General features: G+C 41.1%; 1 protein-coding gene across 2 annotated transcripts in view; it reads left to right on the plus strand.

Annotated features, from left to right (window-relative positions):
- The window catches only part of cep68 (centrosomal protein 68), a 22,547-nt gene extending 3,640 nt beyond the window's left edge, over window positions 1–18,907 (plus strand). Inside the window, exons 2-9 of one of the 2 annotated variants that reach the window (XM_050070685.1) lie at window positions 6,841–6,929; window positions 7,029–7,331; window positions 9,897–10,949; window positions 13,031–13,253; window positions 15,067–15,266; window positions 15,462–15,584; window positions 17,774–17,870; window positions 17,961–18,907. In XM_050070685.1, coding sequence (XP_049926642.1) covers window positions 7,062–7,331; window positions 9,897–10,949; window positions 13,031–13,253; window positions 15,067–15,266; window positions 15,462–15,584; window positions 17,774–17,870; window positions 17,961–18,136 — 2,142 coding nt within the window. In that variant the 5' untranslated portion in view covers window positions 6,841–6,929; window positions 7,029–7,061 and the 3' untranslated portion in view covers window positions 18,137–18,907. The remainder of the gene's footprint in view (window positions 1–6,840; window positions 6,930–7,028; window positions 7,332–9,896; window positions 10,950–13,030; window positions 13,254–15,066; window positions 15,267–15,461; window positions 15,585–17,773; window positions 17,871–17,960) is intronic. The other variant, XM_050070686.1, reaches the window with a different exon arrangement.
- Window positions 18,908–19,060: the final 153 nt, after the last annotated feature.

The raw sequence follows: 19,060 nt of genomic DNA on the forward strand, positions 1-19,060 counted from the left end.
ACGTTAGCGGCTAAGGACTGAGAGGCTGTCCGGTATGTGTGTGTGTCTGTGTGTGTGTGTGTGTCTGTGTCTGTCTGAGGAGTGTCAGTACGTTAACTTGTTAGCCGTAGCCTTGCTGTTTGTCATGTTAATGTTAAAAAAACAGGACATGCTATGGATTACGGCACTGGCCGTTTGGCCGTGGTATAATTCCTGCCCTGCGATTAGGGGAAAAAAATAAAAAATCCGAGTCGGTGCTGCTTGCCCGATCGGTCATGTCTGCGCAGGGTCTGTTGGCCTGCCGGCTATTTTTACTTGCCCCGGGCATTCGGGCAACCGTTAATGTTGGACCTTGCCTATTCTGGCTGCCAACACTGTCATCACTGGGAAGAATTAAAGGGGATATATTGGCAGAAATTGAATTTAATAAAAATTATGGGTGTATTTTTCTGTTTATTCTTTAGTATATATAGCCCCCTTAAAAAGAAGAATTGTCATGTTTTTGTTACCCTAGAATGAGCTGTTCATATCTACATAGGGAGTGGGTCTTCATTAATAGATGTTGCAATGCCATGTTTCTACAGTAGCCCAGAACGGACAACCCACACACTGACTCCAGTTCTGGCCATTTGCGTTTTCGCGTTTCCTCATTTTCATACTTTCACGTTGGTCACCGTAGTTGAAAGCCCCTTTGTGACGAGTGGTGCCATAAAAACAATATTTTTTTTTTTTTAGGTGAAACTAGTGCTGCACAATTAATCTAATCACAGGTGCAATCGCGATTTCAGGCTGTGCGATTACATAACCACGTAAAAGGCTGCGATTTAATGTAAATAAATAACTTGTGTGGCTGTGGACATGACTGCTTCTCCTGTAGTGTGTGGAGTTTGTTGACATCACGCCCACAAGCTATCCTGGTGTGTGCAGCACGTATGGTCAGGTGACCACCCGGCGCAACACAGGCTCGCTCTGCTGTAGGTACAGTGCCCTGTTGCGCTGCTGTGTGAGCAGCGTGTTTGACTGTGCTCAGTCTGTTGATGGTCATTTACACACTGTCCATAACAATAACTATGTCAGGTCAGGTCAGTGCCCCCCTAATATAATGTAGGGGAAACACTGAATCAAGCAAGAAGACTAATGATACCATTTTTTTATGATATTGTAATCGCAATCGCGATATTGTCCACTCAAATCGCAATTGCAGACCTCTGCAAATAATTCAGCTCATGGTAAAAACATGAAGTTGGGGTTGGTGAGGTTCCTCTGACTTTCCAAGTTGGAAATCTGACATCAGGGGGCAATCCAGTTGAAATTTGCGACTGGGAACTCCGAAATTCCAACTTCCCAGTGCAAATGGAATACACCATAGTTATCGGGAAAATAGATACAAAGTATGAACAGGCATATGAACTGAGGGGAAAAAGGAGCAAACGCTTAAGTTGAATTTACCTTTTCACAGCAGAAATGTTTGACCTGTTTAAGTAATAATATAACCAATGCTGTTGTTATTGTGACAGGTCAAAATGTCTGCTGTGAAAATAGCCTGTGAATCTGAATCAAGAGTACTCTGAGGCTAGCAAGGCGTCCAAAGCAGGGCATGGCAGAGAAAAGTTTCAGAATCACTCGCCTAGAGTCTGTCAACAAGTCTAGAGTTAAAACAATTGGTCAGTTAACTGATATGTGGATTTACAGAATACACAGCAATTTTGACTTTGATTAATCATTTAAATTAAGAATTGCAATATGTTATTTCCATGGTCTAGGAATGTTGGATTAATATTTGTGAACATAAGCCAGAAACCAGAGAAGACAGTCTCAAACCTGTGATGTCATTACGTATAAAGTCTGGAACTGCTCCATAGACAATGAATTAAGGGTGGGAGAAAAAAAATCGATACAGCATAGTATTGCAAAATTTTGTGTGACAATATTGTATTGATACACTGGTGGCGCCAAGTATCGTTTTTTTTATTATACATTTATAATGCATATACAAATTAAACTTTTAGTAGCCTACTGGAATAATGAAATCAATTGCCTTTTTCAGTCCACCAGATACATTTTGCTACAATAAAAATGACTGAAGTGAGATGAACAGACTGAAAACTTTGTCATATGGATAAAAATGATGTGGACAAAGTTTTCCTTTGGGGACATAATTTGCAGTCAGAAAAAAGGTAATAAATCGTAATATATGCTATCACAATACTCAGCATAGCGACAAAGATTTAAAATCACAATAAAATTGTCATCAGAATTAAGTATTGTGATAATATTGTATCATGGGGCCTCTGGTGGTCCCCACCCCTACAATTATGGGGAGCCTAATTACGTGAACCCACAGAAGGTTTATCTTCTTTTTTTGTATCCAAATGAGGTGTATTCTATTATAGTGTCCTCAGTTCTGAAAAAATAAAATTGCATCCATATACTCAGAGTATTCCACTGGGCTCTCAGTGTCATCTAGAACATCTTTCACCATTCATTGTCTGTGGAGCAGCTCCAGACTTTTTTAGTTGACTAAGTTTAAAAAGGCAAATAACTTATAATGTATATAAATAACCATCCCAAACAATTCTCAAACACATAAATTGTCTCTAAATTGTAGAAAATCTTTAGTTGTGCTGCTGTCTCTGGAGTCTGTTTGTCTTTGAACAGTATGTGGAATATAACCTGGTGCTGTTTCATGTACCGAGTTTATTATTTGTAATAGTGATGTTGCTTAGATCACTTCTTCTTTTCAAATACTGCAGATAGGCTTTGCACGTGGCTGTCTGCTGCTGAACAACACGATTAAAGCATGATCCACTGAGTGCAGGTATTTTGCAGTGTATCATATAATTCACAGCAGATCACACACATCAACAGAGAAGCAAGTTTAAAAACCAGGGGTTATTGTTCTGTTGTAGCCTTTGATTGACACTTCCCTCTTGAGACTAGCACCACCCTCTCTAGGCCATCACCATGGAAACCAGGCACACGAACACAATGTAGGATAGTGTGAGGGGCTCACCCAAAACCCTGTTATCAAGAGAATAACAAGACAGGAAAATACAGAAAAATATGTGGTGATCCTGTTATCACTGACATTTTCAAATTGTCCTCATTACAGAGTGTTGTATCATTTTATAAACAGGCTCGTGTGATCTGATCCTCATGCACTGTTTGTTTTAACAAACTATAAAGCTGCAACAGAGAAGAGACCTTTAATATGTTTTGGTAGAAAACATTAGTCTGGTTGGGTTGGTGAACACAAGCTTGGTGTTGGCAGGTCACTGATATCACTCACTGTGCATTGAAATTCAAAAGTATTTTGCTCTTGCTGCCATGTGGACTGCACAGGTAGCTCATAATACAGATGTAAAGCACAGTAAAAGGGAAGTGATACCACCAAGAGAGCAAAGAACACTGCACACATTATCCTAAGGCAGCAGTGAGTCCATGCAGAAGTGTCAAAGTGTTTCTTCCTGTTCTGACTGACCACACTGCAAGGTGTGGCGCAAAACCTGCATCACAGCCTCCCACTGCCTCCCTGATCCCTCGCAACTCTGTTTCTTTGATGAATTTCCACTGCATGGTACAGCTTGAGTATACTCAGGGTTCGACATAACCATGACCACAAAGTTAACCTGTGGCCACCAAATATCCTATGTGGCCACCAGGTTTCATCAGGTCTCTCTTGAAAATAAGACTGTGTGTCTCAGTAAGGTTACCTGAATAGATATAGGTTAAATTAAAAAAAATTCCTTACATCAAGCCTTCGCCTGTGCAACACTACAGGACCAGAAACACTCAGATTTATTTGCGCCTTTTGGTTCAACATTCTACGAAAACAGCAAACAGTACTCATTGCAAGCTATCTACCGATATGTAAATCCCTACTGAAGTTTGCTTTATTTATCTTACTCAAACTGCTAATGCCCTCCTTACTGAAGAACCAAAAACACAACAGGTGGACTATGAAAAACGAAATTGCAACAAAACTTTAGGAGAGAATGGAAGCAGGAGTTTAAGTGGCTCGAATGTGAAACATCTAAAGCTACGGTTTGAAGTATGTATTATTGTTACAATCAACAAGGTGAACCCAAACACAGAACACAGACTCATAAATAGAGTGGTAAAAATGGGGTTTTATTGCTAGGATAATGAATGTGACTGTAGGGGATGGAAGCTGATGGCAGGGGAGTAACACAAGTTTGGTAGAAGGTCAGACAGGCAGGCAGTGATCCTATGACAGAGGACAGAGTTAATAACTTAAAAATTATGGCGAAAAGGTAGTTTCTTGCAACCCTAGAATTCAGATAAAAATATTCACAAATGAGAAAACACTTCTGGTTGCTGATAAGTAGTGTTTAACTTTTGATTTAACACTAAAAATTAAAACCCTCGGCATGCACTGCAGTGCAAGCAGACAGATGTGTGACTCAGAGCAGCATGTGTAACTGACACCAGACTCAGAGCCAGCGGACCGGTGGAAAATGTCACCATCAGCATATTATTTTACATCAATAAAATCTATTGTATCATTATTTAGTCACATTGTTGAAAGAATTTACCTGTCTGTGTTCAAGCAGGATAACAGGTCTCCATTCATTGCACGTCGGGCTTTCTATTTCCTTGTCGGAGATGTTTTCTTTTTTAATTACATGATAGCTATTCTCCCTTAACTCACCAGTAAAGAATACCTTTGTCCATTTCGAATAACCCATGGCAATAATAATATCCCTGTTCTCTGATTTACTGTGATTTACTTTACTGTGAAACTTTTTTAGGCAATGGGGTTAGTGTTGCGTTCAAGGTCCCCCAAAAAAACGGGAGAAAAAAAAGGCTGAATATTTAATTTATTTATTTTTTTATTTTTTATTTTTTCACAATCAAATCCCGTACCATCGAACAAAGCTTCGAATTTTCTAATTTTTTGGGTCAGCCCTAAACTGTACTGAGCCATGTTCATTTTATGCCTCTGCGCCAGCGATAGCCATAGCTGGAGGCATTATGTTTTCAGGATGTCCATTCGTCTGTCCCATTCTCATGAACGCAATATCTCAAGAACTCTTCAAATCTCTTCAAATTCGACACAAAAGTCCCCTTGGACTCAATGATGAACTGGTTAGATTTTGGTGGTCATAGGTCAAAGGTTAAGGTTCACTGTGACATCATAATATTATGCATAAAATACTTTTCAGGCGATTACTCACCATCATATCTCAGGATCAGAAGGGGAGACATTTGGTCAGTCATTGAATTGGTGACACTAATTTTGAGTGTTCACCTTGAAATTGTGCTGATTGGATCTTCTGTGCTGCTCGGGGAGGATGCATGTGAAGCATCCATTTTTCACTGACATGTAAACTGTAAGAGATACTTGACTGGCATACAACCATGGGGCGGTAATTCTAGTTATTAGTTAATTTAATGTCAGTTAAATTCTTAGTTTTTTAGTCTCTTTATTTATGGATTTATTCATTCTTTAGTAAAATGTTCCTGTTTCTATTCTAGTTATCTGATGTATCAATTATCAAAGTAATATCAATTTCAAACATTCCCCTTAATTGACTTTAATTTCACACAGGAAGAGTTCCATATTTGCACTTTATTGGACAGTCAGTGTGCAGCAGACCCCTCAGTCATTGTTATCTTTCTTTTTCATATTTATCTCCACAAAATGCAGCTGAGCCAGCATCTTTTCTCCAAAATATTAATCATGTCTGAGTTCTCAACATAATGTGGCTATGGATCTGACTACACTGCTGCTGTGGACCCACATTACTGTCCTTGGTTTGTCCATTGACAACAGGCAGGCCTGAGCATGCAGTCTTAATGAGATCAGTCAGGTGAGGAGTGAGCATATCGTTACACTGCCTGGACCCAACTGGAAGCTTGTCAGGCCTGCTGTTTAGTGATCCCATAACAACAGGTAGAGACATTCCACTCACTAAGCAACTAAGTGTGCATGCACCACCCAGATATGTGTGTTTATCTGTAATAAATGTCTACAAGGATTGGATTATTGATTTCAAGCTATAATCTCCACTTCTCCTGGGTATCCCAGACTAGTAATTACGCATGTTGTCTGCTTAAAGCAACACTTACATATTTATATTTTATATTTTACAGAGAACTGCAGTTCTGTGCAACTTTGTAGCATAGACTAACTGATACTGATATTTATATTGTGGGGTTAAAAAATCTTATTACGGTCTGTTGGCTAGATATAAACTCATACCATTAATAAACAGTTTTACAGATCCCTTTTTGCGTCTGTCTTTTCGTCCGTCCAGTTTTCAAGAATGCGATATTTCAAGAATACCACGATACACACCATTCTTCGCTAAATCTAAACAATCTGCTTTACTTACTGGGTTTGAATAGATTGCACAGGCAAGTATATTACACAGCTCCAAAAAGAAATAATCTGTCAGAAAAGTCAGATACTAATTAAATTAGGATGCTTAGCATGTAGACAATTGTAGGATATAAACAGTAAGTCAACTAAAACAATTTGGCAGAATAACTTTAAGTAAACTTACTGGTGCCAGAATGGTCTCAGAGGAGAGATTTGCACCGAACAAACCCAGCCCTTATATAACTTCCTCCCTTTCTAAACTTGCACCCTGTGAATCTCTCCACTCACTCGTGGTCTCACATACTGACATCATGCTTGAGTTTTTGAACTGCTGTTGTGGGTCTCAATTTAAGACCTGTGCATTACTTGAGTCTGTAAAGAGGCAACTGTTTGCCATAATAACCTTAAGGTTATAATTTGTCCAATTTTGTGTTTTCTGCCCCCAAGTGGCCATAAAATGAATGGATGCAGTGAACTTGTCTTTATATACTGTACCTCTGCTTGTGTCATTGCAGTGCTCCTGTGGGCCTCAACCCAGCAACATGGTGTTTGTTGAGAAGACACTGGACAAAAACCTCAGCCACAAGCTTGTGGTTCCTTCAAGGTGCATGAATGAAACCAAAAGAATGAAATGTTTTGACCATACAAAGTAACATACTGGAACCTTTCTTCTGAAAGTTACTCAAGTGTTATATTATTTCAGTTGACAGGACACCTCCTACATTTCCTCTGTCCGATGGAAGCTAAGGGATGCAGCCAGAGGTGGAGGATGCATCTCCCAGAGTTTAAACACAGCAGGAGATGCTCGAGTCTGACTACAAAAGACAGTGAAAGAGGCAAGACAGAGGGAGAAAGAGACAGAGGAGGGCCACACAAAAGTGTTACTATGGCTCCCACCTCGAGGTATCTGACAGACAGACAGTATGTAATGAGAAGGCCTCTGTTCTCTGCAGAACAACATACATCTATCTTAAAGAGGACACATCCACAGAAGCACACAGAAAAGGTAAGGAGGGCAGAGAGTGAATTGTATTTGTTTATTGCTACTGATTCTGTGGAATCCCTTTCTTTCTAGGGGAAATGAAACTGCATGTTTTGAATTCTGGTGACTAAAGACTGCTTCAGATGTGTGTTTTATTATGTAAATGTGATGTGGTGAGTGACATATAATAAATGTAGTATTTATTGCAGTTATACTCAACTTATGGCCTGCAGGCCAAATCTGTATAGGGTGATAGGGTACTGGGTAGTCTGCTTCTGTTGTTACAATTCTTGAATTTCTAACTTTTATACAAATCTTGAAAAATATCTAGTCAATACCATTTTCAATACCACAGGGAAAAACTGACATTGAGAGCAAAAAAGTTAGCATTTTTTTAAAAAGATGAATATTTTATAAGGCTATAACATGACAACCACTACTTCTATTTTCTTGGTTAGAAGCAGAAAACAGCAGAATGACTGTAGGAAACATTAACAGTTAGAGATAGTCATGGCAGTAGAATGCACTCTCATGCATCAGCTTTGGCGCTGCCCAAAGCTCAGAAGATTCTGGATAAATGTGAAAGATACTGTATGCAAAATACTGAATGTTGACTTCCAATTATGTCCATTAGTGGGTTTACTGGGAAATAAGGTAGACATAGTTATTTCAAAAGACCTACACCACCTGATTGGACTAGCCTTTCTCTCAGTGAAACTGACTATATTTATTAATTGGAACGTGAGAAAATTTAACTGTTTGTTGTGGGAGCAGTTAGGAGGGTCCTACCTAAGGAGCGCAGACAACGACTAGGCTCATGGGGCATAAGTAAATCTATAATGTGTGTAGGAGTATGGCCATGTGGGCCTTTAAATGTAATTATTAAACAATTAAAATCAACTCTTTACCTAACAGATAGTCTCTTTTTTCTTTTGTCTCTTAGAATTTGCTTAAAAGTCTGGCAGCTGAGTTTTGAATGAGCTGGAGACAGGAAATAGCCTTTTCACTGAGCCTCGAACACAGAGAATTACAATATAATTAATAATAACTTATAATAATTAATTGATTATAATTAATAATTTTAATATCATACTGTCACTTTTATGCAGACCAGATTTCTCTAAACTGTTTAGCACAATGAAGTATTAAAATAAACATCTCATAATCTAACAATGCTTTCATATAGGAATAAAACTTTGTCTTTGGCACCCACTAAATCACCTAGTAGACCGGGCGCCCCATGAACAAAGACTATGTTCTCACCGCAGCAGCCACTGGTTTGATTCCTCTCTCTACCCATTTCGCACTACACTTTAAAGGCAAAAATGCCCCCAAAAAAAGTTTTTAAAAGAAACAAAACTTTGTGTGGTGTTAACAATTTTTCGTATAACATTACAACTTGATCTTTTAAAACAACTTTTTCTCTTATAATATTTTAACTTTATTCTTGACATCTTTTTTTGTTTTTTCCTGTCTTCTTTGTTTTCATGGTTGCACAAATATTTTGTCCCTAAATATTCTGCTTTCAGTTATGTCAACGGCCCACAATGTTAACATAAAACAGTGTACTTTGAGTCATTTTGAACAGGGAGTAGTCACTGTCAGACATCCTGAAACAGGCAGCAGAATTCTCTAATAAATGATGACTTTGATGAGAAAATGTAACCATCCCTCACACTCTCTATGGTCACTAATTAAGACTTCATCAATAACAGAAGTGAAAACACTCAAACCTCTTTTCTGTCATTACTGTTGAACTGAGCTGAACTGTCACATCTGAATAGATCCATACACAACAGAGGTGTACAGTGTACAGTATCTCTTAATGCCAAGAGGCCTTTGCTTTATTAGACAGATGAAGCCAGCAATGTTACAGTATTATTTTTATCCCTCTGCACCAGCAACATCCATGGCCGGAGGCATTATGTTTTCGGATTCGGAGTTCTTTTACCCCATTGTCAAGAAAGCGATATCTCAAATATGCCTTGAGGGAATTTCTGGTCATTTGGCGCAAACGTCCACTAGGACTCAACGATAAACTGATTAGATTTATGTGTCAAAAGCCAAGGACTCTATGACCCCATCTGTCCTCTTGTGAACACAATATCTCACAAATATCCTGAGGGGATTTTTGTTTTTTTCCAATATGGCACAGACATCCTCTTGGAGTCAAGAATGAACTGATTAGATTTTGGTGTTCAAAGGTCAGGATCACTGTGACCTTGCGTCCATGTCATTCTTGTGAATGTGATATCACAAGAAGGCCTTATAGCAATTTCCTTAAATTTGACACAAATGTCCACTTGGACTCAAGAATGAACTGATTAGATTTTGGTGGTCAAATTTTAAGGTCACTGTGACCTCACAAAACATGTTTTTGGCCATAACTCAAAAATTCATATGTTAATTATGACAAAATTTTACACAAATGTCTGATAGAATAAAGTGATGAAGTGATGACATTTTATATCCAAAAGGTTAGTGAGAAAAATGAGTAAAGCATCCATGTTTTCACAGACATGGATGTACACTGTAAGTGCAACTTGACTGGTTCACCTTTTTTAATTCTGTCAGTTTCCTGTCTTGCAGGAGAGACATTTGGGTGTTAGCAGAAGAGAAGAAAATCTGCAACACACTGACGTGAATTTCTTGACCAGAACAAGAGAGGTGCTGACCCCAGAAGGCTTCAGTCTCTCTCACAGTGACATGTCACCTCTCTCAGCCTTAAGAAAAGACCTGGGCTCACCCTTGACTGTCTCTGAGCTCCGGGCCAAGCGGAGCCATGAAGAGCCCACGTTTGGATCACCTCTCCCTGGCAGCAGATCAGCTCAGCGGTGCCTCTTGAGTTCCATTCTTGAGGTCCAGAGACCAAACCCACCTCTTAGGCCGCAGCTGACCTCCACTGTCCTGTATCCAACCTACAGCCCTCGCTCAGAGTACTCCAGGTCAGGCAAGACTCAGCACAGGCTGGGAGGGAAGGAGGGTAGAGGTGGGGGAGAGACCAAGCTAGGCTCTACTGAAGGACACTCAAAAGGACATCCAATGTCTCCCTGTCAGGCAAACTACTGGGCCTGTGCCATTCCTAAAGGTTTGCCTCCATCACCAGACAGGCACTCTGCAGACTGGGACCCAAACAGGGAGTACCAGGCCCTGCTGGACTACACTTACCCTCTGAGACCAGGACAGTTGGTCTGTGAGGGGGACAGCTCCAAGCACCAGGAAGACTCTGTCCTCCAAACAGACCCCAACCTGCAGGACTCAGGGATTGAATTGGACCACCTTTGTAGCTCCACCAGTCTGTCAGGGTTGGATTTGTCTCTTAGTATGGGTCAAAGATCACCAGACTTGCAGGGGTTCACCAGATCCTCAGATGGTGAGCCTTCTGGTACCTTGCTCTCCCTAACAGATCCTGTAGGTTCATCCTTGGACAGTTTGGACTGCACTAAGAATAGAGGTGGATTGAATCGTTACAAGTTTGAAGGTTGCCATCATGAGCACTGTGCACTGTCCTCCTCTACCTCCATTGCTTTTACCCGCTCCACCAGTGGTTTTCCACAGTCAAGGCATGTAGGTGGGGAGGTGGACGAGGAGTTTTGGCCTCTTCCAGAGCAGCTGGAGGAGCTGCAGCTGCTTTCCAGACAGGTCAGTACTGTGGAATCTCTTTCTAGATTGCATTTACTTTACTATGGACTGAAAACACACCTGTTTCATCACAGTGCCCAGTGTCCTCAAAGAAACACACTGCACATATATATACTGTGCATCTATATAATACACTTTGATCTGTGTGTGTGTGTGTGTGTGTGTGTGTGTGTGTGTGTGTGTGCAAATACATGTGTTGCTAAAAGGATTTCAACAGTAAATATATATAACATATTTTGGATTAAAGATAAACTATGCAGGATTTTGCTTAAAAACATTGTATAGACTTATACAGATTTAATCCCTCTTAATTATCACTTATGAGCCACTCTCACTTAGATTAGATTAGAGAAAACCGATTTATTGTGTTGGTCCAACTAAAACCAGACTTTTAAAATACATGTGAAAGTATATCAAAGTATATCCCCCTATTAGTTTCAGTGTACAACCCCACACCAGTGGCCGCTAGATGTGTATCGGGCGCTCCTGGACACGCCACCCTGCGGAACTTTACGCCACTGTCCTGTTTCCAGCCTCGCCGCCCCATGGAATTAAATGCATTTTCCCCCACTCGCTCTTTGCTTGTACATGCCAACTCCCATAGAGAGCTCTTGTTCTCTGCTCCTGTGGCAGCTCAACTCCTCTCCTCACCATGGAGACATAAAGAGAACTCAGTTGCTGTTGCTGTCTCGTGTGTGACTAAGACGAGATGACAAGAGACTCGTTGAAATACCCCAAGCTAAACAACCCACAAAGGTTTTTCCTTTCCTTTCATTGGTCGCCTTCTGATAGTCTGGGGACACTCCTTTCTAAAGTGTGTTTAACACACCGGAGAAAACAGCCGGCAACAAAGCAACACCTCTTGCATTTTTGAAAAGGACACGCCCTCCCCGAAATGTGCGCTCCCCCTTTTCTCGTCCGCAAGGAAACAAACACACAGAGAGCTTGAAAATGGATGCCGAGAGATTTAACTCCGTTTTATCAAACGTGTGCTCAGTCCACAAGATTGTGGAAATGAAGGACTTACAGCGACTTGAGCCATTTTGTACCGCTACACGTGTTTCTAGTCGGACTATGTTTACGAGCACAAGAGTTCAGCGAGCCACCGAAGGACCGCCCTGCGGATTTACTATTGGTTCTGCAACGTAGGGAGTTTTTTTAAACTCTGAAATTGTATCTGCCCATCTAAACACAAAATCAGGGAGAAAGACATCAGTCTTTAGTTAAGCAAAGCGTCTAAAGACTGACTTGTGAGTCTACTCTCAAGGTGAAGTCTCCTTCTGAAATCTGAGGGGATTTGTTGCAGAAAAATAAAAACAATAATGGAAACATAAGTGAGAGCTGGAGAAAGGAGTGCCAGGAATAGTTTGTTGGTTTGGAGGACAGAAAGTGTAGCTTAGTGTCATCTAAAAGATTTTCACTGTAATGGCTGAATATTTAGCTGATTTTTGACAATGTGGAAAGCGAGATTTCAGAATGAGACTTCTCTTCAAGCAAGACTTGGTTACACACAGTAACAACCAGACCTTATCAGCGAAAAGCAAGGAAAAACATTTCTTTTCTGTATAGGGTCCTTTGTGTAATGTTGTTCAACACATTATAATAATAGTAAACTGATCTACAAATTCCAAAAAGTACAGGTGTGAGTGTGTGTGTGTGTGTGTGTGTGTGTGTGTGTGTGTGTGTGTGTGTGTGTGTGTGTGTGTGTGTGTGTGTGTGTGTGTGTGTCTTACTGGATGGACAGGAAGTTGAAGAAGAATGTTTCTCTTTGAATTCCTCCTTATGAGATGTATGCAGATTCATATCCTGCTCAGAATACAGTGGACAGCCACAAAAATGCCTCCTTGATTCTGTCGGCTAAATGATAATGACAACTCTAAAACCTATCAAGCACTGAATTGGCTGTAAATCTGGATCATATGGATACATCATTAGCTCTTAAAACAAAAGTGCACATCGTGGAGTTAGACCTGACAATGCAGGAACAGACACACACACAGTGGGTCAGTGTTTTTCAGCTTTAATGTTCAGTAGTTTCTGCATTCCCTCAGCTAAAGACAGAATTTGGTCCTTGTATGCAGGTGAGAGAGGTGACGGCCCAGCTGAGCCGGCCTGTCACAGCCAGCTGGGAGTCACTGGAGCCAGGCATCACCTCCATTCTCTCCTCCGTCACCCTACTTGAGAAACAGGAGGCTGGAGACGAGGAGGACGAGGCAAAGGTCAAAGAGCTGGAGGGCGGCAGTCAACACTCAGATGAAGGAAAAGATGAGATGGATAGAGAGGAGAGGAGTGCTGCTCAGACGGGTACGTTAGAAGCATTTCTAGTCTTAGTGACCACTCAAAGCGCTTAACAAAACAAGCACGTTTCACCCATTCACACACACATTTATACACTGAAGGCCGAGGCTACCATACAAGGTGCCACCTACTCATCGGGAGCATTAACCATTCACACACACTCACACAGCAATGACACAGTTATCAGGAGCAATTTGGGGTTCATTATCTTGCCGAAGGGCACTTCAGCACGCAGACTGCAGGGGCCAGGGATCAACCTTCTAATAGATGGACAGCAGAAATGACGGTGCCAGCAGAACCTGTGCACTTTAATCTGGAAAAATAATAAACGACTTTATGGAATAAGGATTATTATTAACAGTAAGGATCTTTCCTCTCCACATCAACATATTGTAGGATGGATAAATAAATGTGCTGTTAGCTCATGCCTCCCTCTATTGGCCAAACATAGATGCAGGGTAACTCTGAACAAATACTAACCAACATATAAACAACAAGCACTGAATATTTACAACACCTGTTGGTGCAGTAGTTATGTACTGTTTATATGTGCACAGTGCACCAACTTACAGTTTCATGCACACACATGTCCACAAACAAAACAACCACCTCCTGTCCATAGTCAGTTCAACACATTAGAACAGAACATATTTTCTCTCTTGCTCTTGAGTAATATCTCCCCATGCAGATAGTTTTGATTTTATTATACCTCCACGCCAGCAGCTGGAGGTAGCCGGATTACTTTTTGGGTTATCCGTACATACATACGCATGTCTGTACGTCCATCTGTCCCATTCTCCGAAACACAATGTCTCAAGAATGCCTTAAGGGAATGTCCTCAAATTAGCCACAAACATCCACGTAGACTCAAGGATGAACTCATTAGATTTTGGTGGTCAAAGGTCACTGACACAAATGTTTAATAGGATAAAATGATGAAGTGATGACATTTTATATTCAAAAGTTCAAGGTCAGCTTCATAGTGACATCATGATGTTGTGCAAAACTACTTAACTGGCCAATTGACCTATGGCTAAGCCACGCCCTCTCCATTCACTCGGACAAAATATCAACATTCGGTGACCGGGCGTTATGGCAGGTGTCAAAGTACACGGCATTTCGCAGGAGGGAATTGATGATTTTTGGAGACATAATGATCAGATGTCATTGAGAAGTAACCAAAAGGGACTAAACTATGCATTGGAGGGATATATTCATCATTTTATTGTTGAGAAGGTTGATGAAAAGCTTAAATTACAAGCCAAAATTTACAGGTCCCAGTGTAAGCGTGATAAACTGCATTTCATTGCTGTCACCATCAAAGACAACAAGATAGAGGATCAGCATTGTTCCACTGAAGTTAAGGTTTTTGGCTCAGAATATGAGAAAAGGATAACGGCCTTTTTACCATCTTTACCAAGAGTGTCTCTCCTTTATTTTGGTGCTACAGTATTTACATTGAATCATTCAGCATAACGGTGGTGGTGGTTTGGTCAGATGCTGAATTGGTGACACTAATCTTGGGTGTCTGCCATGTGCTGATTGTATAGATCTTCTGTGCTGCCAGTGGGGAAGATGTGTGTGAAGCATCCATTTTGTCTACTGTCTTGGCTACATATGAGTCTGGACAGACATGGATTTAAACTGCAGCTTGACTGGTTGGTGTAGAAATACAACCTTGATGTGGTAATTGTAGTTTGTCCAGGTTTGGAGAAATTTGTCTCTGAGATTTCTGCCTCCTCCCCAACACAATGGAGGTGAATGGAATTTAGTTTTTGGTCCTTACAGCACTGAAAAATGTCTGTGTCCTGTCCATCAGCAGCGGCTCACAGGGCCTGTGAGGGAGTAAGAAGAAGTTCTGGTGTCTTGGTGGAGCCTGTAGGAGGGGGACTGAGTTCATCTAGTCTCAGAGAGGTGGAGGTTTTGGTGGAGCAGCTGTCTGGCCTCACCTTGCCTGGCAGCCAGACAAGCAGCCAAGAAGAACAGGAGCAAAGTGACTCCCTGATGCAACACATCCAGGTAGAGGCAACATCTGACCTTCCATACAAGAGTGTGACAGTAATATTCCTAAACATGACAGTATGAGACAACACTGCCTTCATAGTGTTCCGACTGTACCTGAAATGTAAAATCTGCAGGATTTTATCTCAGATGCACATTGTGACTTGAGCATCACATGGTAAAAGCAAGCCATGAATGTTGTGTGTGTTTCAGGTCTTCTGTTCACACCTGGAGCAGCTCATCCAGCAGCTGTATACAGTGTCAGAGAAGATGGAGCTGCTGGCTCCGCCCACTGTGGACATAGACAGTGTGAGATCGTCTCTGGCTGAGTATCAGGTGAGGACTGAGCCTCAAAGCAATTTTATACTCCAGAGTGGATTTGTTTGTACTACACTGGGTTTCTGCATAGGTGGAAACACATTTATGACCATGACTCCACCTGTGGCTCTGCTGAGAGAAACGCTGGTCACTCTTCAACTCATAAAATAGGCTCCAGGCCGACTGTCATCTGTGGTGAACCTGACAGTGAAGTATCTGTCTAGTATCTGTCAGTTTCACTTTCACTAGTTGTCTTTGGTTCTGTGTGCCTCCATAAGGTTCTTGCTCTTTGCAGCCCTGTGGAGAAACACTGAACAAAGTAGGAACTGTGTGGTTTATTAGATATTAAAATGAAAATAAGTAAACACGCATACATTTTCCAACTGGAATTCTACAATAAACAAACCAACTAAATACTAAACTAGAAATAAATACTAATTTATGCAATGATCTAGTTAATCAGATACAGCCCACACTGAAACAAAATAAAGTGGAGCCCCCCATTCTTGTGCTGCATTTTGCAGGAGTTCTGCTCTGGTGTGACTTTTGTTTACTGCTCTAGTTTGGAGAATGTGAGACAGCAGTTGCCAGTTCTCTGTGAGATAATGTGCCGTTATAGTCACATATGAATCCACTGACCTTAAAGTCCAGGCGTCACAAGTTAATGCCACCCTAAGTGCTGTACTCAAAGATTCCTCAACTTTATGCTTAATTTCTCTGTAGAGCTTGGGTATGGCCGTGTTGGTAAAAAAACGTTGGGACAGAGTCACAAACCTGGGTTCTAGTGTTTTTAGCATGTAACAAAAGCCTTTGTGTTCAACAACGCTGTATGGACGTAGATCTTTGCACATTAAGTAGGTGATGGTCTTTGCTATTTTCTTCGCTCTCAGAGTTGGATGGTAGTTTTGTCGAGCTAATTGTGTCCAGTTTTGGTTGGTTTGTCGGTGGAGCAGGTTTAGCATTAGCTTGGCCATCAGTGGCTAACGCTACAGTATCTCTGGATGGTGGAGTGTGAGGTGAGCCCTCATGTTTTTAGTATTCCCAGAGTATTTTATTCTCATATGACACTGCTTGCAAATTGCATGTGTAATATCCAAGTCCTTCTTTTCTTTTGTGTGAAAAAAATCCAAAATACGTCCAGACATTTGATTTAAACGCCAGTGGCACATTTCTGATTTCTTTCTCCGGTGCCTCCATCTCTGTTTTGATTAACTTTCTGCCAAATGCTGCTGACTGAGACCTCTGCTGACCTCAGCAGGAAATAAAACATCAGCATCATCTAATGGACCAAAAAAGCAGTTGATTTTATTATTCTAGTACCAAAAGTTGGATTAAAATTAATGATGTATATAATAAAAGATTGATACTTGGTGCCCATATATCAATACAATATCACCATGCAAAATATCGCAAGACTGTGCTGTATCGAATTTTGTCCCCACCCCTCCTGCGCAGGTTTCTCACTGTGTTTTAGGTCAAGTTTCATCTTCGTTGCAGTGGAAAAGAAAAGTGTTTCCTCAGCAAATCCATCAACAGCTTATCACTGACAATAAACACTTTTTAACACAGTGCTGAAGGACTGTCTCCATGAGCTGCTTTCCCTCTTCTCTCTCTGCCCGCTTAGCATGAGCTAACACAGCACAACACAATTTCATCCCTACTCGTCATATTCTGCTGTTTGGGCTGAAGCCCCGCAGCAGCACTTAACATTCGACACTGATCCGTTACTCTCACACCATAACTGACACCGGTAGACTCTGATATTAAACCTGTTAATAACTTTCACAGGGATTAGCTGAATTTGCGTTAATTGTCCATCCATCCATCCATTTGCATTATTGCAACATCCTAGAGGGACTGATAAATGAGATTTGCATTATACTGTTAAAGTCAATGAGACCTAGATCATACTGCATGAGTTTTGTGAGTTTGTAAACAAATGTTTTGATATAGTTTTGCTGTTGTTAAATGTGGACCCCTATGACTTCAATTAATCAAGAATTTCCTGTTTTTCGATTCTTCATTCAGCAGAGGTATGCACGAAAAACAAAGTTTTCAAATAGAAGATAACACGGCATGACTAACTGATTTACAAATAATCATTTTGTGGATGAAGTATTCCTTCAATAAGGTGGAAAACTCAGTTATTATTCCCTTCTTGCCCGCTGTGTTCTGCTGACAGTGTAATGTGACACTCTTGTTTACAGAGATTTCAGAGGGAAGTGAGCAGCCATCAGCCCCTGACCTCCTGTGTTCTGCATACCGGACGGCTTCTCCTCAGCTGCATCAGGACCATGTCCCCACGTCAGTCTCTATCATGCAACATTATCAACACACACTTCATCTCATTATTTCCTCACTAAATCTTCCTGCATTCTCTCTGTGCGTTTGCAGTTTTAAGAGACACCCTGCTGCTGATTGAGAGGCAATCTGGAGCTCTGGAGACCCACACTGAACACTTTTTCTCCTCCATTCTGTCAGCCATGGACAGCCTCACCCAGCCCAGTCCAGTCCAGCAGAGCAGAGAGGAGGACCTGGGCCCTGTGGGAGTCCAGGCATCCACTTTGTGAGCAGACTGCAGGACATGTCTGTGTTATGATTTATTTCAGTGTTATCTTCCTTTTTCTAATATTTGATGATACAAGGCTCTCATTTATGTATGTTTATTTAAAGGGCAGGTCCATCTGCATACTTTTTTGTGTTTTTCAAATGGAAGCTCCCACTCAGCTGTTAGCAAAAAGCGGTGACGTAGGTCACAGCGCTGATGGCCTCCCCTCCCTCAGTCCTTAGACACGCTGTTCACTGACTGTTGGAGAGTGAGGAAAGTGTTAGCTTGAAAGATTTGAGCGTAGAGGTGGAAGATGGGTCTGTTTTACTATTATTAAACCTTTATTTAACCAGATACATTGACATTTAATATAACACTGCATTTGTATTATGGAAACACATTTATCAATCCTTAGCATTACCTACATTTACATGATGGTCGCCACGCTTCCAGTTTGGAGAAGCAGACAGGAGGTTAAAGGCACAAAAGCTAGGCAACTTACTGCTGTGGACACCACTTTGTTTGATTCCAAAAGTCACACAGCAACACAAACAAATTAACCAGAGGCAGCAGTAGACTGTATTTTAACCACCTAAAAATAGGACCACATGGGGCGTTGGTGGCTTAGTGGTAGAGCAGGCGCCCCATGTACAAGGCTGTTGCCACAGCGGCCCGGGTTCGAATCCAGCCTGTTGCCCTTTGCTGCATGCCATCCCCCTCTCTCTCTCCCTCTCTCCCTCCTCCATGCTTACCTGTCCTGTCCATTAAACGCAAAATACACACAAAAAAAAAAGGACCACATAAAAAAACTATATCAGTTTAAGTGTACGCTTTATTAAGATAATTTTACCGTTTTACTTTACCTTTCCAATTGGGAACTGAGGCTGTTACATCGCCCTCTTCAAAGCCACCAGACTCCATTGACAGAAACAGCAATTTTAATCAC

The sequence above is a fragment of the Epinephelus moara genome, chromosome 19 (assembly GCF_006386435.1).
Source record: "Epinephelus moara isolate mb chromosome 19, YSFRI_EMoa_1.0, whole genome shotgun sequence".
Classification (NCBI taxonomy): domain Eukaryota; kingdom Metazoa; phylum Chordata; class Actinopteri; order Perciformes; family Serranidae; genus Epinephelus; species Epinephelus moara.